The sequence below is a fragment of the Pavona decussata genome, unplaced genomic scaffold (genome assembly GCF_977016875.1).
Source record: "Pavona decussata unplaced genomic scaffold, jaPavDecu1.1 SCAFFOLD_156, whole genome shotgun sequence".
NCBI lineage: Eukaryota > Metazoa > Cnidaria > Anthozoa > Scleractinia > Agariciidae > Pavona > Pavona decussata.
In genome coordinates this window covers 2,500,001-2,525,700 of record NW_028145568.1, presented here as the reverse complement: position 1 = coordinate 2,525,700, position 25,700 = coordinate 2,500,001, and the positions used below count along the sequence as shown (strand labels likewise).

At 41.5% G+C, this 25,700-nt stretch overlaps 4 protein-coding genes, 1 long non-coding RNA gene and 1 pseudogene across 5 annotated transcripts in view; 3 read left to right on the top strand and 3 right to left on the bottom strand.

Moving 5' to 3' along the window:
- Positions 1-25,700, bottom strand: part of LOC146465230 (blastula protease 10-like) — a 532,877-nt gene that overhangs the window by 48,904 nt on the left and 458,273 nt on the right. The window lies entirely within an intron of this gene.
- Positions 1-25,700, top strand: part of LOC146465265 (uncharacterized) — a 283,446-nt gene that overhangs the window by 146,079 nt on the left and 111,667 nt on the right. The gene's annotated exons all lie outside the window — the stretch shown is intronic.
- Positions 1-25,700, top strand: part of LOC146465270 (uncharacterized) — an 84,422-nt gene that overhangs the window by 39,997 nt on the left and 18,725 nt on the right. The window lies entirely within an intron of this gene.
- LOC146465273 (uncharacterized) lies at positions 289-6,867 on the bottom strand. The gene is made up of 4 exons (XM_085128823.1): positions 6,801-6,867; positions 5,733-6,044; positions 3,576-3,777; positions 289-3,088 (listed from the first exon to the last, which is right to left on the bottom strand). Exons 1-3 carry the CDS (start codon positions 6,865-6,867, stop codon positions 3,587-3,589), a joined length of 570 nt encoding a protein of 189 aa, XP_084984949.1. The 3' UTR covers positions 289-3,088; positions 3,576-3,586.
- Positions 10,714-15,525, top strand: LOC146465272 (uncharacterized; annotated as a pseudogene).
- Positions 15,539-21,146, bottom strand: LOC146465271 (exoskeleton protein RP43-like). Its single transcript, XM_085128822.1, has 4 exons — positions 20,951-21,146; positions 19,722-19,739; positions 18,489-18,683; positions 15,539-15,729 (listed from the first exon to the last, which is right to left on the bottom strand). The coding sequence occupies exons 1-4, from the start codon at positions 21,144-21,146 to the stop codon at positions 15,539-15,541; spliced, it is 600 nt and encodes a 199-aa protein (XP_084984948.1).

Here is a 25,700-nt window from a genome sequence, read left to right as displayed (position 1 = left end):
TCAACTCCCTTGTACCAAACGTTTGGCACACATGACCAAAAACCACATTTAAGTCCGCCATCCAGTCTAGGGTAATATTTTTAATATCAAACACGGGTTTACCCAAAATTGGGAAACGACTCTTGATTGGTCCGCAGTCGACGAAGGGAAGTGGCTGTTCGTTTCAGCAGACGTTCGTGGGGCAGGAACGCGTGACGAACCCCTAAGAACGTCTGCGTAGGAGGCTATTAAATCCCAAAAGGTGTCATAAAAATGTATCACTTTGACGAGAGGCCCATAATTTCAGAAGTACTCCAAATGGAATGATGCGTACCATTTGCTTTTCCAACTGGAATTTCCGGGCTTTTCATGAAAATGGTAAGCAACCTAGTTTCTGTGCACTAGTAGAGTTATTGTTAACAAAACTGAACCATTATTTTATCAATTCCATCCATTCAAATAAGTCTTTTGTCTATTCAAAGTGAGACAAGAAATAGGCGATAGTGCCCCTTTAACCAAAATTTCCTGTTCAACCAATTGAAATGCAAATGTAACGCGCGGACATAGCAGTAACAAACAAACTACATTCTGAAGTATTCCACTTTTTGCTTCCAACCTGTGAACGGCAATTACCGTTCCATTTGCACAAAATTTCCATTTTGTTAGCTGCGAGTCCCATCACGCCAGTTTTTTAAATCTACAAATGAGATTGCAAATTTGGACCTGAAAACAACGCGTTCCAACCAGGCAGAGAAAGTGGTTCTATTTGACCATAGTTAATTAAAGGAATGATTAGGAAACCTTGCCATGAAAACAGTGGTGCTGCAATTTATGTTGGAAGGGCCACGACCCTGCACAATCCTTTGTTTTAACTTTCACACCACAGCTGAATATCTTAACAAAAACGTTTTGATTGGTCAGTTGCTCCAACACATTCCAAATTCTATTGTGGTTTGAGCAGGGTCAAGGCCAAACAGGAAAACAAAAACATATAACAAAGAAGTTTGTCAGTTTTCATAACCATTGCCTTCAATAGCCCTTTTCACGGTTGATTTTTCTTATTTGCATTACAATGTTATCCAACGTGGATGCGAGGCAATTTCGGGCTAAAACTGCAAAATAGCCCGAAATTGCCTCACATACAAGCTAGATTTCATTGTAATACAAATGAGCCGAGTTAACCGTGAAAAGGGCTATTGACTGTGATTTGACGCGAAAAGTTTTCGGAATTTCAAAGCGAAAATTTGCTAAATGAAAAGCGCTCCTGGCCTGCGTTCCTGAAACGTCCAGAAATCACTTCGGGCCCGAAAAGCTATTTTGCAGGAACAATGTTCATTGCCATAAATTCGATTTTTAACAATTTTGATGACCAAAACTTTGAAAACTTTACAAGATGGAGAAACAGTTAGTTTGTACGAGCAACTACCACCGATCAATAAGAAACGGTTTAAAAAAAATATATTTCTCGGGCGCGAACACTTTTCGCGAGTTTTGAGAAACGACCCCCAGGCCGATTTCTCAACCAACCTCTGATCTATTTACAGCAAAATCTTACTAAACTGTGCCCATTGAAAGTGTGCTGAGTATTAATCTATATCATGGAGGTGAGTTCAGCCTTTGTTCTTTCCCTGTTCACCTCGTCATTACCAGTCATTACACACTGTACTTCAGGGTCCGCTTGTTCGAAGGCCCATTAACGCCAATCCACGATTAAAAGTTAATCGAGGCTTTCATCGTCGCTCGTTAAAATGGGTTTAAAGGCTAACTCCAAGCTAAAGGTAAAGAAAAGTCTAAGTCAAAACTGAGGGCCGACAATCTTTTGGAGAATCTTTCTTGATTAGCAATTAAACTCGAGTCAAAGTTTGCGTTTATCCAGGATTAGCTTAATCGGGCTTTGAACAACTGGGCCCAGAGCTGCAAACAACAGTTATCACACAATGGCCGATAAGAAAGTAACCACGTCCGACAAAATCCAAACTATGATCTTTTACAATATCATGACAATTCTTAACACTACTCTGACAACTGTGACAACTGTAGAAGCGTTCTTAAGCATCGTTCTGTCTAACCAAAACGGTGAATTAATCGGACGTGGTTTTTCCAACAAAGAATATATATGCAACCCTTGTACTTTCACACCTTCGATAATAATCTACATCTACAAGAAAACATCTAAAAAAACAAGTTGAATATAAATATAACAGCTGTCAATGAAATGGCATGTTAACTGTCTTGCAGCTCCTTTTCATGCAACCGTTTACGGATTATTATTAAACAATTCAAGAAAGAACATCTAATTACAGACGACATCACTGCAGACCAGCGGCTTTAAGCATTATCACCGGCTATTACGGTATTCACCTATCATGATTCACCCACAACCAGAGAGTCGTCAAGGAAATTCCTCCATAAAAATGAGTTCATTAGGAAATACTAAGCTTTTGAACTATAAATACCATAAAGAAAAAAATGTTTGAATTTCTACCTTCGCTTTGCCTTTCTGACCAAGCGAATTGTGTTTCAAAACCTGCCTCTGCAGACACACTGCAGTGATACTGTCTGTTAAGTCAAGCATAAGCTGTTACAGGTATCAGGCACAGGTGAAGAAACAATGCAATAATCTGCATCCACTGCGTCAATGCAACTGGACATTTTTGTTCACTCGAGACTGTCAAGTGAGAAAACCAACTGATAAAAATTGTTTGAAAGGTAACTGTAAGTCACCTTGATAAGCTCAATAAATTAGTTTCAGTCATGCTTTGTGCTTGCGTTTAATTATCTGAGCTGTTTATGCTCCTGTGCCACATCCAATTGAACACTACTACAATCGCCATCAATTCTGTTGGGAAGATTGCTAAGTTTCACCTTGACTTTCTACTTCTCCCCCTGTTTTAATGGTGTGTTTGCACAGTTAATATTCATGCATTATTGTTCGCGAGGAATCCAACATTGAACCGGAGGGGAGGGGGAGGGGGGAAGCGGCAAACAAAGGTGCAAGAATAAGTAACTAAAGGGCTTATTTTCTAACCTTCCAAACAGAACTTGGCGACGATTGCAGATGCATTTCTAAAGTTTGCAGAAAACTGTTACTTGATGTCTACTCTCGAGCCTGCAAGGAAAAAGGGAGTACATTAAGTCGGCATGCTAACAATATCACGGGATTTATTTTGGTATTATTTTAATAATTATTTCGGGATGTCTAGCTACCTACGTGTTGCATCAGTGGCGCAAAGATTTTGACAACCAAATGACTTCGGACCGCCGAAGAAGAATACGCGAAGGAGCACGGAACACCCTCAAAAGTTTCTCCATCGCATTTTCTCTTTCCATTTTGCGTCAAATCCCTGCCTACTTTGACCACAATCTCGATCTATTTGTGCCTTTCAACAGGGCACTCTACTCACCAAAATATATCCTTACGAAGGATGTACATCACATTTGGACAGTGTTTAAATGCACTGTATTATAATATTGATGATGTTGACGATGAATATAATGAGAACAACGAAGACACTGATGTTGGTCAGCTGATGAATATCATAATACGATCATGACAATGGCAATGATAACAATCAGAGAAAAATAACTGTAGTCACCTGATAACCCACTACTGTGGGGGGTAAGGTGCACCTCCAGCTGGTGCAGTAGGGTGGGATGATTCTCCTGCAGGTGGTCCAGGGGGGTAGGGTGCTGGCCCTCCATATTGTCCAGGAGGGTAGGCTGGTGCTCCTCCAGGCTCTCCAGGGGGGTAGGATGGTGCTCCTCCTTGAGGTGCAGGTGGATAAGGACCAGGTGCACCTGATCATAAAAAACAAATGTTTTCACTGATTCATGCCACAGAAAAGTAGGACATGGGCGTTTCATGATCATAGTGACTGCGATTTTATTACACTGTATTCAGGACTGGGTGGCAAAAATGAACCAATTTGACCTGTTTATACATATAATTAAAAGAACAACAACAACAACAACAATTTTATTCTACCCCTACAGAGCACTACAGCTGAAATGACATAAAACGTACAATGAAATAGAAAAGGGTATTGCCTTCCTAAAATAACTTGAGAGTTAAAAGAACAAGGAAGCCAATTTACATGAAATAAATTGCAATATTGTGGCCGGAAAACACAGATAAGAGAGACAAAAAACACAACAGAGATAAAAGCACGCACACCAGTATCTACGTACCTAACAAAATAAATAAATCAAGCTTAAAGGGGAAGTATCACGAAAATTTGATGTCATTTCAAAACTCAAAAATGTCTGTCTGACAACAGAAACAACAAAATAATTGTCTAGTTTTGTTAAAAATTATCACACCAGTGCAATAAAACTGTCGATTAGTGCCTCCGGCTAGAGACAGAGTAGGCCGATATGGATTGAAACTTGAAAAATGTTAGGTTCAAGTTTCAAGTTTTATTAAGTTTTTCAAACGTTACTTACAAATGAACACCGCCTGCAAATAGCAAGCTAATCTAGGCAGGCGGTGTTAAGGACATACTTAAACGAATTACTATTTGAAGCCGTTAAAAAAGTCAGTTTTGAATACATTATTTGTCAAAAGAGTAAAAAGTAATGTAAAGTGAAGAAAAAAATTATGATTTATGATTGAATTATAATTAAGATGACTTTTTTATTTTAGAAATAAGAGCGCTAATGTCAGCATAACTGTCCAGAGTTTCTAAAGTTACAAAAAGTAATGCTTGAATTTTCTTTTTGAATATGTGTTTTGGTAGTCTTCGACAGCCTTCGGGAATGCTGTTCCAAATTTTAGCTCCAACGATGGAAAAAGAGTTTTTATGATGATTGAGCCTAGAATAATTAATATAGTAGTTACCAGAAGATGCTGAGCGCTAATGTTAGGCTAATGTTTTTTAAGTCTTCGTTTTTTTTTTGTTTCTAAAATGCGCTAACACAGAGTACGAGTTGTTCCTGTCAGGAATTGGTTGATTTCTGTCCTCTCGTTGTTCTAAAATTATTTTGTAGCAAAGTGAAGGTCTTATTTCACCATTTTTCAACAAAAGAGGTCAAAAGCACCATGACACTTCCCCTTTAAAGCAGCAAATGAATCACGGAAAATCACGAAATAGGAATGAAATTGATAAGATCGGAAAAAGAACCAACATTGTTTGCAGCATCATATAAGGTGGTAAGGACCCGGAGTGAAAACATTTCAGGTAGACTTTAACACAGCCCCTGGCCCCCTCTCCTCATCAGCCACTGACATAATTATGTCAGTCCTTTCACTGTTCAATTATTTACAATATTTCTCTGCCCTCACAATTAATTTTCATTTTTACTGTTTTTTTTTTAATGTAAAAATTGTAGTATGATTTTATGCACTCTTAATTTTCTTGTCTTTTGTTTTGGGCTACTTAGTTGCACGTTATACGCCAGTCAGCTGCACGTGGCAGTGACCAACTCCTAAGTTGCAAAGTTGCAAAGTTCCTTTGGTCACTGCGCACATTTTACCTTTGATGATTTATGTAATGTAAAAAGTTGTCTTTATGTTAGTTTTGTGATGTACATGTATCGTAATTTCCTTTTGAAGTAAATTATTCAAATAATGCATAAATAAAAAAAATCTGAAATCTGAAAATCAATGGAGTTACATCACACTGTTTTCAGAATGTGCCATTTAAAAAAAATGACTTGTAGAACTGTCACTCCAAAATGGTGTATACCATACACAAACTAACCAGCCCAGCTCTTCCGCTACAGTGTACATTGCTGTTGAAATACCAAAAACTTACCCTGCTGAGGGTACGGTGCTGCCATAACCTGGCTGTAGGATGGCGGCGGTGCATACCCCACTTGAGGGGGTGGACCATAGTCTGCTGGTGGGGGTGGTCCATACCCTGGTTGAGGGGGTGGTGGTGGGTGGTTTACAACCATCATTGGTTGTTGTTTTGGAGCGTGTTGCCTGGCTAATTTCTTTCGGTAGACAAACACATAGTAAATGCAGCCAGCAAAAACCAAGAGAACTATGATTGCAACCACAATCCCAACCACAACACTAATGGAGCTGCCACTTGAACCTTCTTTGTTGCCACTTGAACCTTCCTCTAGAAAATAACAATACAAAAATAATTGTCCTAAAATTGAAAAAAACTGAAATTAAAATCGGCGAACACACTAACTTCTCTAATGTCTGTTACTACACTGTACATGCACTACATACATGTATGGTCTCGTTTCTTATGAGACTAAATTTAATTTAGGCGAGTTTTAACTCAAGACAATGCTGGCCAGCAGCCTACTCCATTAATTTATGCGGGTAGTCCAAGGGTTTTGTAGGGCCTTAGTAAATTTACAGCTCCCCTCTTGATGTCAACCATTTTGCTCACGTTTTGCTGCATGTACAGTTACAGAAAAAAGCTTTGCTCCCATCCCTCCCCTCCCTCTTGGTAAGTATTGGTAAGTATTTAATTTTCCACCGCGTATTCAGTGTGACAGTGCCTGGGTGGTTGCCACTAACAGATTTTCATGGTTACTTTGCTTGCGGCTCCCCCACAGACCTTGCAGGCACCTTCCCCACACTCATCTACAGTACCGCTTGAAACTATTGGACCATTTGCACGTGGTAAAACCTCGACTTTGCCGAATGTAATTGCCGCGAATTCACAGCTGTGGGACGAAAACTACAGACTCGGCAAAGACGAAAGCAACCGAAACCTGCAATGAATTAGACGCCGCAAATGCCTCTGTAAAAATAATTAATTACTATTAATTTCTAATTACTGTTGTCAGGGTATTGTTAAACATTATTTCACCTTTCATCCTTAAGAAGTCCTCAAACAAAAGAATTTGTAAAGACTTACCGAATTGGAAACCGAACGACCAATAACAATTTGTTTGGCAGACTGACGGAAGTTTCTTTTTCTGCATTTAGAACATGTCCAGTTTTTTTTGTCACGCTACAGGCAATAATCGCGGAGCAATAGAAAAAGTTTCACTCTTATTCGTGCTGTTTACACCACACTGTCAAGAAAGATATGTGGTGGTAAACTGCGTAACGAAGATAAGAATAACATTGATCAAGATAGCAACGTGTGTGCCATTAGAGTTCAAAATATTATGTAATCCTATCACAGCACGCCGCGCAACCAAAACAAACTCAAAATCCCTCTAACCCCCTCAATAACTCCCTGCCGACCATCATCGCGGCGATCCGGGATAACACAGCCCCTGTATCGAGCACTCCGTCAGTTGTCACGTCCAACGTTTGTTCCACTCCTGCTATGCTCGTTGCGGGCTCGTTGGCTGCTTCTTCAGGTACATTGACATTGCCGACATTTATATCTACATTTCCTTCCGTGTCAGCCACCACCGGCTCTAACTCGGCTCGGCCCGTTCTGTCTTTTGAGTTACCGTTGACGGCCACTCATGTTGCCAGCTCGTCTTCCAGTTTGGGCAGTTCGCTTTTCCCACCTTCGAATTCAGTGGACAAGGCATTTGTCTTTGGTCCGGGACACCCTCCAATTCCAGCCAAACTTGTGGCGAAGTTTACGAGCGGGCAGTTCGTGGACTTTTGTCAGCAAATCTGCGGACTTCAAAGCACGAGCCGCAAGCCTTTTTGGACGGCAAGTTGGTGGTCTCAAAAAAGCGTCGCTGGTCAAAATACAGGACATATTGACCTGGACCGGGGCCTTTACTATTTTTCAGATGGTAATGTGAACGACCCATCCCCATCGTTGGCCAGACCTCACTAAATAGAAATTGCTCATCATACAAATGGCGCGGCAATCACCCAGTAGAGCTTGGCTGGAGTACGATCTTGCTTTTCGCAAGGATGCTGCGGCAACTGGGGCATCTGACTGGTCGAAGATGAATTTAGATTTGTATAACTTTCACTTGCGGTCGCCCGCACCCATCGCCAATCCCCAGTCTTCAACTTCCCCACCCGTTACCGTGCCAGCAACCCGGGGCTACATCTCCCAACCCCCTTACTGCATCTCGTGGAACAACGGGCAATGCCGCTGGCCTTTTGGGGAATGCCACTACCGCCACGTTTGCAGTTCATGTAACAGTGACCACCCCAGGGTTAGCTGCCCCTTTCACCCCCCAGGGGTCGGTCGCTCACGTTCCCCTTCCCTTGTCAAGGGAAGGGGGGAGGGGGTGCGGTACTGAGAGGACTACAAGTCCTCCTGCTTCTTGTGTACATAGTGTAAATAATCTTGTTCCTGTCAGTCCGGACCAGCACCGTGGATTGTGTGGCTCAGTGGCTGTGTCTTCTTCGGATTAAACTGGTTTACCCGGAAGTTCTGTTCCTGTTCATTCGTTTTTTTCATTAGTTCCAGTACATTAAGTGTCCCCGTTGCAGTTGTCCCAGTTTTAGGCAGAGTTGTGTGATTATCCAGATCGGACGGCAGCAGCCTATAGTCTTACTGTAACATATCAGCATGTGCTAATTAGCACCTATTTTATGTTATATTTTGTATACGCATATTTAAGTAGGCTAACACGTTTATGTAAATGCAGAAAGCACACGCGGCCTGTGTGCAGGAGTCGGATGAAATAAATTCTTCGACAACATATTACATGGTGGCAGCGTTTTACAAGAATAATCCTTAAAGTTAAGTCGAGAGAGGTCAACACAAGCAAATGATGACAGCAGCAACGTCTTTCGCATCGCCGCAGATGGACTGGGACGCCCCTGTCCCAATAACTGCATTCGCTAGATTCAAACAAAAATGCCGGCTTATGTTTTCAAGCGTTCTTAAAGACTCCGACGACGAAGAAAAAGTGAGCTACATCCTACTCTGGTCGGGAAAAAAAGGCTTGGATATATACAACAGCTGGGCATTCACAAAGGAGGAAGACAGAAAAAAGCCGGACGTTATTTTCGAACGGTTGGAAAATCAATTGGAGCCAAAAACGAGTCATTGAATTCATAGATGCACGCTTCAAGGAATACGACAAATACAAGGCGAGCCAGTGGATGATTTTATTTCAAGATTAAAAAATCTAGGAGCGATGTGCCAATTTCGCGACAACGCCGAAATTGAAGATAGAATCCTAGATCAGCTTATTTGGGGATCAAGAAATCCTGATGTTCAAAAGTCTTTCATAAGTCGAGACAAATCACTAACCCTTGCAGCCGCTACTGAGATTGCAAGGAGCCACGAGGCAACAAGTAAACACATGAAGACACTAGAAGGAAGTAGCAGAAACTTTCAAGAGGACAGGGGTATTAATGCTATTCGTAGGGAACAAAAAAGGGAGTTCTGTAACAACTGTGGAAAACAACACCCGAGGAACAAATGTCCAGCCTACGGTACATCATGTCGAAAATGTGGCAAAGCTAATCATTGGCAATCTGTTTGCCGATCCGGCAAACGGAAACAACTTAACCAAGGAGCGAAGTCGGTCTTCAAAAAAGTTATCCACGCGATTGACGATAAGGACGACGACGACGACGACGATGAAATTCTGACAATCAGTACCATCGAGGTTAACGCCATAGAAGACACGCAACACTTGATACACGACACACGCGACGAAGCCTTTGCGACACTTGAGATAACTCACCCAGAAAAGAAGCGGAAAATTAATCTTCAATGTAAAGTAGATACGGGCGCACAGAGCAATGTTTTACCCGTAAGGCTACTGCGCATAATCGCCTCAGAGAAGTTCGACGACGAAGGAAATCCCAAACCAGAAGCACTGGAAAAGAACGAAGCCGTCCTTTCAGCATACGGGGGTCTATAATCAAGCAGCTTGGCACTATAAACATCCCTTGCAAGTACAAAGAGAAGAAGAAAAACTGCATTTTTTACGTCAGATACTCCAGGGTCAGCTATTCTCGGTCTAAAATCGTGCACGGCACTGAAACTTATCTCATTACACTGTTCACTCAAAACAAATCAACTAGACCAGGCTGCTCCGACTAACAGCTTTGAGGCCCCAGCTCAAAACTCAGGTACTCGAAAGAAAAGCTCGAATTACATCGAAAGCCAAGTACCACTCAAAGGGCGGCCACCAATCAGAAATAAGCAACAACTGATGGAGATGTACCCAGAATGCTTCAATGGTACTGTTGGATGTTTTGATGATTTACATCTACACGAAACCATGGAATGCACCAGAAAATTAGGCATCAAGCTCAACGACGAGAAATGTGTTATCAAGACAAAGGAGTGCAAATTCTTTGGAATGCTTTATACACCGGACGGTGTTAAGCCCAGCCCAGACAAAGTCAGAGCCATAGAAACTCTAGAACCACCCAAGGACAAGAAGAGCTTCACACCTTCCTGGGGATGGCAATCTACATGAGCTCATTCATCCCCAATCTAGCTGACCACACTGCCCCCTTAAGAAATCTCTTGAAAGAGAACGTTGACTTTGTGTGGAATCCATCACATTCGAAAGCCTTTGAGAAGGTGAAGTTATCGATATGTACCACAACGACCTTGGCCTACTATGACAGAAATGAGCCAGTTGTCCTCCACGTTGTTGTTCCAAAACAACAAGCCAATAGCTTTTGCATCGAAAGCACTTACCCCTGCGGAGACCAGATATGCCAATATTGAACGAGAGCTATTAGCAGTAGTCTATGGCTGCGAAAAGTTCCATTCGTACCTCTACGGAAGATCGTTTGTGGTTAAAACAAATCATCGCCCCTTAGAACAGACCTACGAAAAGAACCTGATGCAAGCACCTCCACGTCTTCAAAGAATGCTGTTGCGTCTGCAACCTTAGGACTGCGTTATTAAATATCTTCCAGGAAGAGAAATGGTCACAGCTGACGCCCTGTCACGCTTGTCCCCGCTGGATGAATTTGAAGTACCAGACATGAATGAAAAAGTTCATCACCTAATCAGAATCACTCCAGCCAAAATAGAAGAGTTCAAAATGGAAACTGCAAAAGATGAAACCTTGCAGCTGCTATCCCATCAGTGTGAAGAAAATTGATCCGGCACTAAAACCATACTGGCCCCTACGAGATGACATATCGATAGAAGATGGGCTGTTACTTCTTGGAAGCCGTGTCATAGTGCCTGAAACCTTGAGAGGCAACATCTTGCAGCAAATTCACGGAGGGCACATTGGTATGGAAAAGTGCAAGCTACGAGCCAAATCCTGTGTTTATTGGCCGAGCATATACAAGGAAATAGGACATCTCGCAAACTCTTGTCACGTTTGCCAGAAATACCATACTTCCCAACAAAAGGAGCCGATGATACCATCAGAAATTCCTTCAAGACCGTGGCAAACAGTGAGCGCAGATCTGTTCTGTGTACAACAGTCGTGTCGACTACTATTCCAAATTCCTGTTTGTCAAGAAACTTCAAAATCTTACAACCAGGGCCGTTGTGAGTGAGATGAAAGTGATATTTGCAGAAAATGGAATTCCAAAATCTTTCCAATGCGGCAATGGTCCGCAATTTACATCCGGCGAGTTTCAACAAATGGCAAGCCAATATGGTTTTGAAATTGTGACATCATCCCCTAATTACCCACGTGGCCATGGGTTCGTCGAACGCCAAGTCCAGACAGTTAAGAAGATGATTTTAAAATGCAGAGAGACAAAAGAAGACATAGATTTAGCCCTGCTGGCTCTACGAACAACGCCCCTCAGTTCTAGTATACCATCACCGGCTGAACTACTGAATTGCCGAGTATTCAAATCCACAATTCCTGGTAAGATCCAGCCATCAAAGAATTAAGAAGAAGTTTGAGATTGGCTCAAAGTGAGACAAGACAACCAGAGCTACTACTACAACAGGCATACCAGGGATTTCCCTGAACTACACAGGGACCAAGCCATCTTTGCACAAGATCCAGTGAGAAAAACGTGGAGCCCTGATAGAGTCATAAATCAAGGAAATACACCCCGCTCATATATTGTACAAACTAGAGCTGGTGCCCAACTACGAAGAAATAGGATCCATCTTAGACCAAACAATGCTTCCAACAACCTGGCAAACAACTTGTCTAACTACATTCCCCAAGGAAGTATAACAACGCAATCTTCAAGCGCCAATCCACGAGTGTCCACCTCAGCAGATAATTCAGCAAACAGCCCGTCGAGAAGCAATGCATGACCCTCAAGCGCCAATCCACAATGTTCCACCTTAGCAGAAACTGAGGGGGGTCCAAGAAAATCTCGCTCGAACCGTGAAGTCCGGGCACCAGAAAGACTAAACCTCTGACTCTTTTCTTAGTAGATATTATTAGTATGATGTATGATCTCTAGACAGTGAACCCTATTCGAATGAATGTTTTTGTTTTGTTTGTTTTCGTTTCAATTAACATAGCTTTTTAAAAGAAGGGAATGTAACATTTCAGCGTGTGCTAATTATCACCTATTATATGTTATATTTTGTATACGCATATTTAAGTAGGCTAACACGTTTATGTAAATGCAGAAAGCACTCGCGGCCTGTGTGCAGGAGTCGGATGAAATAAAGTCTTCGACAACATATTACACTTACCGGTCTTCAGGAGGGCTTCCACATTGGCTTTGAGACCTCGTCAGTCACCCTGCGGTCAGCCTCTTCTAACATGCGATCTGCCCTTGTCCACCCATCTGTCATGAGACAGAAGTTTCACACGGAAGAGTGTCGGGCCCATTTACTTCTCCTCCTTTTCCTGACTTGAACATCAGTCGTTTTGGGGTCATCCCGAAAAGCAACCAGCCGGGTAAATGGCGGCTCATCTTGGATCTCTCCTGGCCAGAGGGCCACAGCGTAAATGACGGCATTCCAAAGCCCCCCTATTCAGTTCAGTATGTCACGGTTGACTCTTTTATAGAAGGCATTATGGATCGGGGCCGAGGAACTCTTATGGCCAAGCCCACGTTGTGGCGAGCGCCCTTCACCCGGAAAAGCTGGAGGGCCCCTCTGCTTGCCTGTCCATCCTTGGTATTGAGCTAGACTCCACCACTATGCAGGCCCGTCTCCCAGCAAAGAAAAGAGAGAGGATCATTGCCCTGCTGGGTACTTGGTCGGGGAAGCAGTTCTGTAGGCGGCGTGAGCTGGAGTCCCTTATTGGCCTCCTCCACCATGCATGTAAGACAGCTCCTCAGGAAAGGACATTTCTCCGATGCATGATCAACTTACTGTGTACTTTCAGGCGCGATGATCATCCCATTAGACTGAATCAGGAGTTTCATCGGGACTTGACGTGGTGGCAGGAACTGTTTCGAAGCTGGGAGGGTCTCAGCTTTTTCCTTACGCCTACGTGGGCCCCCCTTCCAGATTTCCAAGTGTCATCAGATGCGGCAGGATCTCTAGGCTATGGAGCTATCTTTAACAACCAGTGGTTCTTTGGCGCGTGGTCAGCTTCACAGCAACCCCTCTCGACTGTTTCCCATTGTTGTGGCGGCGTATCTGTGGGGACCTGGGTGGGCGTCACAGCGGGTCGAGTTTTTATGTGACAACGCGTCTGTGGTGGCTGTGCCTTCTTCTGGTACCTCCAGAGCCCCTGACTTAATGGTTTTGTTACGTTACGTTACTTAGCATTGTTGGCAGTGCGCCATTCATTTTCCTTTACTGCGTCTTCAGTTTGGGGTAAATCTAACCCAGTTGTGGATGCTCTTTCCCGTTTCCAGTTTCAGCGATTCAGGCACCTGGCCCCACAAGCCGAGCAGTCTCCGATGACAGTCCCCCCTGCTCTACTGACGGTGTTGCAAGTCACGTGACGGAGAGATGGCAATATTTCCTTTACCAGGCCCTTGCCCCATCTACATGTCGGGTATACTTGTCAGCCTAACGGCGCTACTTTGATGTCTGCCGTCAGGATGGCCACCTGAGTCCAGATGGTGCTCTTTTGCCAGCTTATGAACAGTCGCTCATGCCTTTTGCGTCTTTTTTGGCCGACAGCCTACACCACTCGTCCATCAAGGTGTACCTCAGTGCCGTGCGGTCCCTTCACATCGACAATGGCTTACCTGATCCCCTGATTAACTGTCTGCAGCTACAGCGGCTAATGAGGGGCATAAAGCGTGTGCAGGGTTCATCTACCTCTAAGCACCTTCCCATCACTATTGACCTCTTAAAGGACATCCAACGATCCTTGGACCTGAATTCCGGGGACCATGTCATGCTCTGGGCGGCGTGTTGCCTCAGTTTCTTTGGTTTCCTCCGAGCTGGTGAGTTCACCACAAATTCTTCGTTTAACCCCAGTATCCATTTGACAGTTGGCGATGTCCAAGCGGATTCTTTGGTGGGCCCTACATGTTTTAAAGTTCATATGAAGGGCTCGAAGACAGACCCTTTTCGTGAAGGCTGTGACGTTTATGTGGGTCGGGGCAACAGCTTCATCTGCCCAGTGATGGCCCTTGGTAATTTTTTTGGCTCTGCGTGGCCCTTCTCCGGGACCACTATTTTGCTATGCGGATGGCCGTTCTTTAACTCGGCAGCAGCTATCATCTACGGTGCAGGCTATTTCACACTCTGCCAGTTATGCAGGCTCTTACTCGGGCCACAGCTTCCGGATTGGTGCGGCTACCACAGCTGCTGCACGGGGAATCCCTGAACGCCTTATCAAGACTTTAGGCCGATGGTATAGTGATGCCTATCAACTCTATATCCGCACACCAGTTGGCTCTCTTACCCAGGTCTCCAGTCAGTTGGCATAGCAGGTGGGGCTTGTGCGTCTCTTCACTTGGGGTTGGGTGCCTCAGGTTTGGTCCCTTGGGGGTTGTGTCTCCGTGGCCGCGAGCCCCCCATTACTTCGGGCTGTCCCAACCCGGAGGTCCTTCGGCATGGCGGGCGGGGTTCGTGGCTGGGTTGTGGGAAGGGCAGGCTTATGGGGTGTTCTACCTACCTGGGTTTGGGTTGGCGGTACCTGTCCCTGGCTCCTGGGCACCCAACCTCCATTTGCGACAAAAGTGTTAAATAGGGTTAAATGTAATTAAACTTAGTTAACGACTTGGAGCAAATTTGCTCCCTGGTGACGTTGCGTGGCTTTAGCGTCTGTTGGTGTATAGTTTGGGCACTGGTGGCACATCAGCGTTTGGGTGTTTGTTGTTATATTACTGTTTGGGCCTGGGTCAGGTCTGCGGGCAGTTGCGTGGTAAGCGGTATTCTCCTGCAGTTTAGGCGTGCTCCTTTGCACGTGCTCGGAATTTTACTCTACTCAGCGTTTTTCGTGGCATGGTTAGTTTATTGCATTTAGTTGGGTTTTTCTTTCCCTCCCTTCCCTCCCGGTAGTGTTAGGTTGTTATTGTTTGGGATTGGTGTTAGTGTTATAGGGTTGGTTAGGGTTAGTTTTTTGTCTTATATACTTATTAGTTTTCCACTGAGCTTCTAGTCTCAGTGTGACGGGTGCTAGGGTTGGGGCTGGGTTGCGGGCGGGGCTCGTGGCTGGGCTGTGGGAAGGGCAGGCTTATGGGGTGTTCTACCTACCTGGGTTTGGCTTGGCGGTACCAGTCCCTGGCCCCTGGGCACCCAACCTCCATTTGCGACATAGGCGTTAAAGTAATAATAAAAATAATTATAATAATAATAATAATATTAATAATAATAATAATAATAATAATAATGCTGAATATAATTTACCTTAAACAACACTCTTATTAATTACTACATGGCATTGATTATGGCATTGCTCACTATCCAAGACACTTACTTGGATCATACACAACATAACCAGCAACAAAGCCTCTCTCTTCACTTAAACTGTCAGATTTGAACCTGATATAAATTCGCTCCTCTGTTGAGGTGAAGGAGAATGGAGTCTTGTAACCACACATTGAGCCTTTAATGGTGCTTGATGAGCCATATGACTGGTAATCCTTCCCTCCTATCACAAAAGGATGCAATGTGTAAGTCAGATTGATTTAAGTTTAACACTCACCTTTTAAACATTACTGGGGTACATGTAGTTGAAATCGCTACACAGTGCAAAAAATATTCCTACATCTATCTTCAGCTGGTTCAGATACTCTACCTCTGAGCATGTTGTAACAAAAAACGCAAATAAGGGAGTGTTTACATGATACCCGTGGGACTTTCATTCCGGTACGAGTTCACTCCAGTTCCCTCTTTATTCGTTTACACATGATACCAGAACAAAATGTCATACTAGAGCGAGTCTTACTGGTGTGATTTCACCCTGGTAACTGTACCGGGGTGACATTTTCATTTCAGTACGAAAACGCATTCCAATGTCATGTAAACACGGTATGGCTATTCGCTCCAGCATGAAATCACTCTCCTGTGAATCTGGAACAGGTAGCGCATGCGCATTCTTCGACATCCAGTCCAATATGGCGTCACCTGGGTGTCACAATCACGTTTGTCGACATGAAGTGTCCATTCATGTAAACACAGTATGAAATCACAATGTCATACTGGTGTCAAACTCGCACCGGGTGAGTTTTCCCATGTAAGCACCCCCTAAGTTATATCAGGCAACATTATACTAGACTGTATGTACAAGCAAGTTCCACTTTGGCATGACTGTGGAGCAATGGCCAAATGGGGAGAAGGGATGGCACAGTGGTGAGAGCACTTGCCTCCCACCAATGTGGCCCAGGTTCGATTCCCAGACTTGATGTCATATGTGGGTTGAGTTTATTGTTGGTTCTCGTCCTTGCTTCGAGGGTTTTTCTTCGGGTTCTCCGGTTTTTCTCCCTCCACAAAAACCAACATTTCCAAATTCCAATTAGATCTGGAATCCAAGGGCCACAGGTTTGTCAGTTGTCAGACTGTTAAGTGTCACCCTCGTTAAACAAAGTTGATTGAATGATTGATTGATTTATTTATTTAAATGTGCACATGTAGACTGTAAATACAATTTGTTGAACCTTATTCACAGCTAATTCTTGTTTAATGTTGTCGGACTGCCTCACTTCCACTCCATAGCTCTTGGGTTTTAAAATCAAGGGAGGTCTCTTAACTACAGATAAGGGTACTTGTCGTGTTACTTAACCTAGATTAGCAATAACCGTACTTCAAACAACTTGGCCTTAGTATTGTTACTACATGTACATTAGAACTAAGAAGTATGGGATTTTTAAGGATGGTACCTTGTTGCTGTTTTTTATCGCGATCCTGGGGGATCTTGCCATTGCGATGAGATGAAGTTATTTTGCGATATTGTTGTCTCAAAATGACGGTTTCTGATTGGCTCAAAAACTCTCATGTAAGCATAACAGCACGGCACTTAAATGGGTTCGGCGCGCACAGATCAAAAATTAATTCTGTCAATGAACATGCGACGTTGGATGGTGTTGTATATTTCTTTTCATTTGAGTTTACAAAGCTTCTGACTCTGTTCAAGGACCACTTATAATATCTTTTTTTGTGGTCAACGTGTACCATGATAAAGCGGATACAACTTTTTCCTTAAAGGTAAGCGAAAAGGAGTGATTATAAATTCGATGAAGAGAAATTTACTTAAAAGACTTTCTTGAGTGTGAAAGCGGCCACGGTAAATAACAATAAGCTTACATTCCAATAAATTATGGCATTTTCAAAGCAAAAGGACCTTTTTCTTTTCTGATGTCTCTTATCTCTAGAAAAAATTGCTCCAAGAGCTCTGCTGCGTTCTCTTTCATGGCTCAGGTTTGTCAATTTGATCTTTTTGTCGTAGCGCCGAACGGCAGTATTCTTCTCTGCTTCGTTTCTTTCAAATTTCTAAATCTCCACAGCATCTAAGTTAGGATAACAATGCTCTGTTTTTGTTTTTGGGTACTAGTATGGTTGCTCTTTTTATTCTTGCTTCTGGTTGTGAGGTTTTCATGTTGTTGTTTTTAATATATCTCGGCGGTAACAAATTTTCAATAAAATTTGCTGGTAAAATGTTCGAACCTACTAGCTCGTCTATTTCATCAATGGTAGATGCTTTATGGTCTGTAAAGTTTTGCATTTTCTTTCTTTTGACGTAAAAATTAAAGCCAAAAATTCAAATAACCCGCCCGGAGAAAAAATTTCGCGCACGGATATTACCATGGCTACAGTTTAACTGAAGTAAGAGTTTCTCTTTCAATCAGCACACGATTTGTACTTTATCCCTTTACTCTCTCCAACAAAATGTCAGTATCGCGATAAAAAACTAAATTCGATTTTGAGACGGCATTACGACTTTACATTGACAGCTTCGCGACTCCACCCAATACGGACTATATTTTCTCCCAACTAGCCGTCAATATAAAGTTATAATGCCGTCTCAAAATCGAATTTAGTTTATAGTAGACAAGTGTTTTGACATGTATGAGGCCAGGAATGCAGTGCCAGCCCCCAACTGCTTATTGCAATAAAAAAAAATCCCTACAGCTGTAACGCTAAGAGGAAAGGAACAGCTAGCCTCTGAGTTCTGAATTTTTTTAAACAGATTATACAATTCAGCCTTGTAAACTGTTCCTTGTAATCTGATGAACATTTGTAAGCTATTGCCTTTTACGCAAATACTTGAAATACCATTTGTAACAAAACGTAGGGTGTTAGGATAATTTGCAAAGACAATTGACGGCTAGCAAATTTTCATGCATCCAACAACAATTAATTTTATGGTAGTTAAGTCTCCCCCATTAACAAGTAAAAATATGATCCTGTCACCTTTCACTTTGACTTTGTCATTGTCACATCCAATATCACTCTCAAGATAAAAGTCCATAAAAGCAATTTTGATGCCTTTACCACTGCCCACCTCAATCCTCCAATAACAGTCTTTTAAAGATGGATAGTTAAGAGGCCATTTAGGAGAATTGATTACTCCAGCATTATGCATAGTTTGGATTCCAGAGCAACTGCCTACAAATAAGGAAAAGGTAAAGTTTAAGTCATGTGTTTAAGTTTATTTGTAAGGCCCTAGTTACTCAAAGAACAATTACATGTACACAAGTCCTGACTTACACTGTAGTATACTGTCATTCCAAATGCGAAGGGTCCCCCAGTAAATGATCCCTCCCCAAAATGTATGGTAGGCACCCCCTCACCCACCTCAGAAAACATCTTTGGCTCTAAAATCCTGCAGATAAAAAGCCTTCCCAAAGGTAAGTCTATTGGTAAACTGTAGTTGTTTAATAAGATGTTATCTGAAATCTTAACCATAAACACCATTCCATTTTAAACTGGAATACTAAGGGGAACGCTGAAAGAATGCCAGGGAACGCAAATGGAACGTGAAACAGAATGCAAGCTTTTAAATAAGAACGCCTTCTTCCCAACATTCTCTGTTAGGTTACTTCTGTTTGGTACTTATAAGTTCAATATTGTGTTTATGTGTGTTTATTTAAACTTGCACATTATCGCATTAAAAATGAATGTTACAATGTGCTTACCAATATATGAATACAAAAATAAGAAAAGTTTACAGATTGAGAATAAAACAGTACAGTAATTACAGTAATTATTATTACTAACATATTTATTATCAAACTGTCTGCCAACTGTCTCGCTATATGAATGCCCAGGGTAAATAATACACAGGGCTAGTTTTTAAACTTTTTCAAGTTGTTCTAATAGATAGTTGGTTAAGGTGAAATACCATACCATGCAGCAGTATTCCAAACTAGAACATATCAGGGCAACATAAATGGGAAAGAGATCAGTGACAGGGACACCCCCATGACGCAACACCCTGAGTATACATGTATGTAAGCGCTTTGATGCCTTAGCAACCACTGAGGTGATATGCCCACCCCATTTCAAATCCCTCTGAATAGCAAGCCCAAGTACTTTATGTGAAGTGTATGTAGCTGGTTTGACAAATTAGGAATAGCCATGATCAGTACTAAATATTAGTACACTGTACGTATATTAGCAACACAGCAAAAAAAATTTACTTACCAGACAGATAACTTGAAGCTGTGAAGGAAACAAAAACAGGATGATCAGAAACCTTTGACTGTCAGCCCTTGTTCTGTCTTATACACTGATAGTACAGTTGACTCCCGATAACTCGAACCCTCGCTAACTTGAACCTTGTGCTAACTCAAACCAATTTTCCTTTTCGTTTCAGGTCATTTTCTATATAATTTCACCCTTGATAACTCCGCCTTCTGATAACTCAAACCTTTTTCAGTTCCCCTTGAAGGTTTGAGTTATCGGGAGTCAACTGTATTGCATAAAAGCAGCTCAAATACTTCATGTATCTTGATAACTTTTTGAGATCTGTGGGAATTCTGAATGAGTAAGGGTTAATTAAAACTACACATATATAATATCACATTGAAGTGAAAGTTTGGGCAATTTCCATGGAAACTTTGCAGCATATCATGGGTCAGAGTGTATTGTTTAGACTGTGGCGATTTTTTTTTTCAACCAGGGCTGAAAACATTTTGAGGACCCTTTTAAAATAATAACGCAGCTTAAGTGTCAACTAAATTTTGCATGCAGGAGTGTCTTAAATTTTGTAAGGATTGAACATTAGCAAAAACGTAATTTAAAAAGCTTCACACAAACAATTTATGTAAGGTAAAGGCAATGGCAGCACCTCAGTTTTGCTATACACATAAATGTTGGCTCAATGTTCTTGTCAGGCAAGCGAACAACAACCAAGATCAACTTCTTCTTTCCCTCTTGAATTGTGATTACTCAAAAATTTAACGTCCTGTTACATGTACATGTATGTTTCAGCTCACCATAATTATTGAACGTAACTACATGTATCGAACCAGCCAACCACCTAGTGCTATGAAAATGAAAATAGATAATAAGAACACAATGAAAATTCTTGGAAAAAAACATTTCCCAGCCCCCAGCAGGAATCGAACCCACTCGCTCCTTCCAGTTACTAGTCTGGATGCTCTAACAAATGAGCTATGGGTGACTCATATGGTGAGCTGGTCACAGGCTTGCAGCATAGTTCTCAGGACTTTGCATCTCGCAAGTACATACATACACTGCATGGACACTAATAATAATTAGTGCCCAGTGTACAGTACTTGCAAGGTGCGAAGTCCTGAGACCTGTACCTCAAGCCTGTGACCTGCTCATCATATGAGTTGACCATAGCTCAGTGGTTAGAGCATCCAGACTAAAAACTTTATTTATAAAATTTTAATTTATTTTATTACCAGAAGATTTCGAAACTGTAGAATATGTGGCACTGAATCCAAAGCCACCACCAGAGCTGTCACTCTTGAAAACTAAACTCAAGCAGTTGTCCGGCGAGTAAACATCAAAAGGCATGGAGCTAGAACAATATTTCCCAATGGAATATTTGCTACATCCGATGAAAATTTCCACGTAATCTTCAGAACAAGACGGCATGTTACCCTTGATGCCAAATCCAGACCATGTAAGCCTGATTGCAGGCTGGTTGAAACTGTACGAAACTTTGATGTCATATGTACAGTACTGATTATCTGCATACTCTGATCTCGTCAAAAAATCTGGTGAACTCACTATTCCAGAAGAGCTTGAATATGACTGGTCACAAAAAGCTGGCAAAAAATTACAAAGAGCAACTGGTTGAGAGAGAGATACAATTGTCACTTGCTGTGCACAAAATTAATATGACATGCGCAAACTTTTATGCACCTACTGACATGCAAAAATAAAGAAGAGTCCAAGGGAGGGGAAAGGAGAGGGGTGGTGGCAAGATAATTTTTTATCAAAACCCAGCTTCCATGTTTCCCACCGCTCTAGAAAAACAGAGACAAACATGGTCAAATCTCCTTATTTTGAAAGCCTCCTGGAATTTACCATGGTCTTTAATTATCAATGTTGATAACCCAAACATTCATTCCCATGTTGAAGCCTACATGTACAGTTAGTTTGTGCTGAGATGTCTCCTATTTTCCTTGAATAGTTCAATGAAGAAATTCTGCAGAATACCGCTGCTAATAATTTATTGTGTTTCAGAATCCTGTTTTTTTGTTTTCTGAGAAACTGGGGAAAGCCCTCAAATTGATTGTTTGACAGTAGGCATTGTTAGAATCAATTTTGATTAATAAACAATCATATTAGATACTCAAGATATAATAATTATTACTATGCCGAACAATTTTATTTTTAGCTGGGTTTTCCATGTGACAGGTCAAAACCTTTGGACTAAAACATACTATGTATTGGGATAATCTCACTAATCATAACGCCGAGTAAGGACAAAATTTTGTTCAATGTTGCGTAGAGAATTCACAAGTCATGTAAGTAGAAATCCTTCCTTTATAATTAGAAGTACATTATGCAGTTCCAGAAAATATCCATGCTCCTTCCATGGAAGGTGTTTTTGTTTTCTGTAAACTCATGTAAGTTGCTCAGAAACTCCTTGCATATAGGGGAGAGGGGCGCTGATATTGGAGCCGCCTTTGTTTGCTGTGCCTTTGGGTAGGTGGGTCGTACCTAGAGGGGTCTTGAAAATCACAACGTTGGATATGAGCTTCCGGCAATCTACAGGGACTTAATCATGTGACAAAACGTCCCACACCACTTGACAAAGATTCAGAGAGGGAATCGAAAGCTTGTATTTTTACATAAGTTTTTGATCTTGAAAATGAAACCTTTTTGTTTGATAAATATTAAATTAATTTTATGGAGAATGTGTGTTGGGAAACTATCCTGCAGCAGGCGCGTAGGAGGGGGGGGTTCGAACGAACCCCCTTTGAAGATCAATCATGCCCGGAAAAAAATTTAAATAAAGTTCCTGAGGTCGAAATACATCAACCAAAGAAAAATAGAGATATAAACCCGTTCTTTAGGCTTCACGTCTTATCCTCAGTAAAAATAAAAATTGTCAAGAACCCTTGGAGATTAATTTTAATGACGTTTCATTTTTGCGGTAAAATCGCATCCGCCCGAAAAAGCCATATAAAAGCATGCTTTGCGATGCGTTTTGTTCTCTGAATGCGATTCACTTCAAACTTAATAGTTCAAGCCTTGTTGAGTTTCACGCGCAATTATGTACAAGTTCGCCTGAGAACATTCACTTGTGAAAGTGAACATTCCATAAGCTCAATGTGGAGGTTGAACAACTACATGAGCTTTACCATGGGAGAGAGTAGGCTGTTCACCCTGGCTCTAATGCATATCAAATATGATATGCCTGTCAATCTTGATGAGATAGTCAATTTGTTCTAAGGCCTACACCTGAGAATGATGCAGTTTACCAGCTTGGTGTATGACCATCAGCAGATCGAATAGCTATCAGAACTTGACAGGGCAAGGGAATGTACATTGAACTTTCTTGTTTAAGTTGAGACAATTATGCCGTCGAAATGATGTATATAGCTTTAAAAGCTGCTGTAAAACAAAGTGTTGATTTGCCTAAAATGGGTCTCAAAATGCAGGAAATGAGGTTTCTGGAAACCTAGATTTTCAAAAATGTCCTGGCAAGCATGCCCCCGGACCCCCCTAGTAAGAACGCCTCCGGCGCTCAGCAAGATTTGGGGCTCAACCAACACCCCTATCGAAACCTTAGCTACGCGCCTGTGCAGTATGTACATAATACACTGAAAAACTTAAAGAAAAATCAAATAAGGACTGTTTCAAAACCACAGTGCTATTAAGGTTTTCAAGGCTGGGCTGACAGTAAAGAAGACAGCTAAAACACTACCCTTGGGAAGGATACTGTAGTGAATTAAATCATTGATAATCTTTATGCCTTTCCCCAGGAAACAAAATGTATTAACAAAATTTAAAACTCAAACAATGTGCAGTTCCAGAAAATATCCTACAGTACTTCCTCCATGGAACATTTTTTGTTTCACATCCCCCCGGTCCCCCCAGGAAATTCCAGTTTACTTTCATACTTTGCTTCTAAAATGACTTTTTAAGACTGCCCCGCCAGGAATTTCTGATGACCTTCCATGGGGTGGATATGGATTGTTTCTGGAACTACACAATAATGGAACAGTACAATAAGCAATGGCATTCTGCAGACAACTCTTCTTTCGCTCTAAGTAAACAGAAGGCATCTGACAATGCACACAGAATCTGTGTGCGGGCTTATTTACTTTAGTTGGCTGAGGAACCTACACTACTTTAATTTAGAAGTTTTATCTCTGAATAAAAGTGTGTGAGGCAATTAACATAACTGCTGTATAAATTATTTACAAATAGATACTTTGATGCTAGACACAGGTTTGCATCATTCTTCTTCCAGATCGAGATTATTGAATATTAACTACCATATAACAGTGCTAGAAAATGAATGAAATGTCCAGGCACAAGCCTTAACAAAATTTAAGTAATTTGAAAACCTTCCTTAAACTCAAAAAAAAAGAAAACAATTTTTAATACAGTACATAATCAAGACAACATCCATGCAAGTCGTGTATGATGTAGACTAACAACAGTATTCTTACAACCTTCAATCGACTCAAGGTAAAACTCCTAACAAATATAAATACCAACAGTAACACAGTTTACATTCAAATTAAATTTTTATGAATGAAAAACACATTACTTCCTTACCTGCGACAACTTCAAACAAGGATAGCCCTAACAAAAAACAAATTAAAACAATTAAATGTGGTTCTTACAAAAAATTTCCATGCCCCTCCCATTGGAGAATTTTGGTTTGGACCTCGCCACCCCACAGTCCATTGATTTTCAAGGTCTTCACCCCCCTAGAAATGCTATGGCATCCCAAAGGGGGGTGGGGGGAGATGTAGATAGTTTCTTTGTACCTGTAACAGTGTTCAAATTGTATGTAGGTACATGCAGAATACCACAAAATACAGGTTACATCATACAAAATTTAGATCTTTTGAGTGTGCTGACAGTGGCATTCATAATGGAAAATGCTCAAAGCCCTCTGATAGTAGGACTGTGGCGTCAACAAACGTGCAGTAATACTAGTCTTGCAGATTCTCTATTTCTCAGTTGTTTCATTCTGAGTATTCAACAATCCCATTCATATTTTTCTCCACACACTGTTTTCTTCCTCTGCACATGAAAAACAACAGCTACTGTGAGGAATAGAGAAATTGTAGGACTAGCCTTGCCTATATTGATGTCACAGTCATACTTTCCCCAGTCTCTTGTCTTGCACGGTATTGTACCCAACCAGAAGTGAAACTTGACACTTAAGGTTACCTTATACCTTCAGAGGTGTCTCGCATCCAAGCAATGTAGCGGCGATATAGCGTGTCCAGTTTAAACTGTAGATACCTAAACCCATATATCAAATTAAAGCTTGAGGAGCTGGCCATCAAACTATACCAAGAATTTTGAAAAAAAAAATGAATTGCCGAGTTTTGTAGCACTGTTTTCTCACATCAGTTTTTTTACTTGGACGAGACGCTTTAAAGAGCTAAAACTCAAAGGGAATTTGTTCGTTTGCCTTCAAATGTGGACAGTAGATAGTTTAACATATAAACAACAAAACCATGTCTGCGAATTTTTTCTTTCAAAATATTTTTTCTCTGAGAGCAAATTTTTGTACAATCACTTCACATTTTTTTAATGCTATTACGAAAATGTTTTGTAACTTTTCACTGCGATTGAATATGGCAAAACGCAGACATGCTTTTTTAGTGCTTTGGGTCCGGAAACTGAGGAGCAAATTAAATTAGCAAAAAATAAAATTCGCTTTGACTTGTAGCTTTCAAAGGGTGATTCCGACGCTCACATTTAGAGGGCGTAACAAATTCGACAATTTATTGTATTTCAAAAGACTTGGTATAGTTTGATAGCCAGCTCTATAAGCTTTAATTTGATATGAGGGTTCAGGTATCTACAGTTTAACCCGGGCGGCTACATCGCTTGGACGTGAGACACCTCTAAAGGTATAGGGTAACCTTAAAATTACACCTCAAATACAGAGAAGAAAATTTGATATGGATTTCTTTTTCAATTTTTATACAAGTACAACATGAAGAT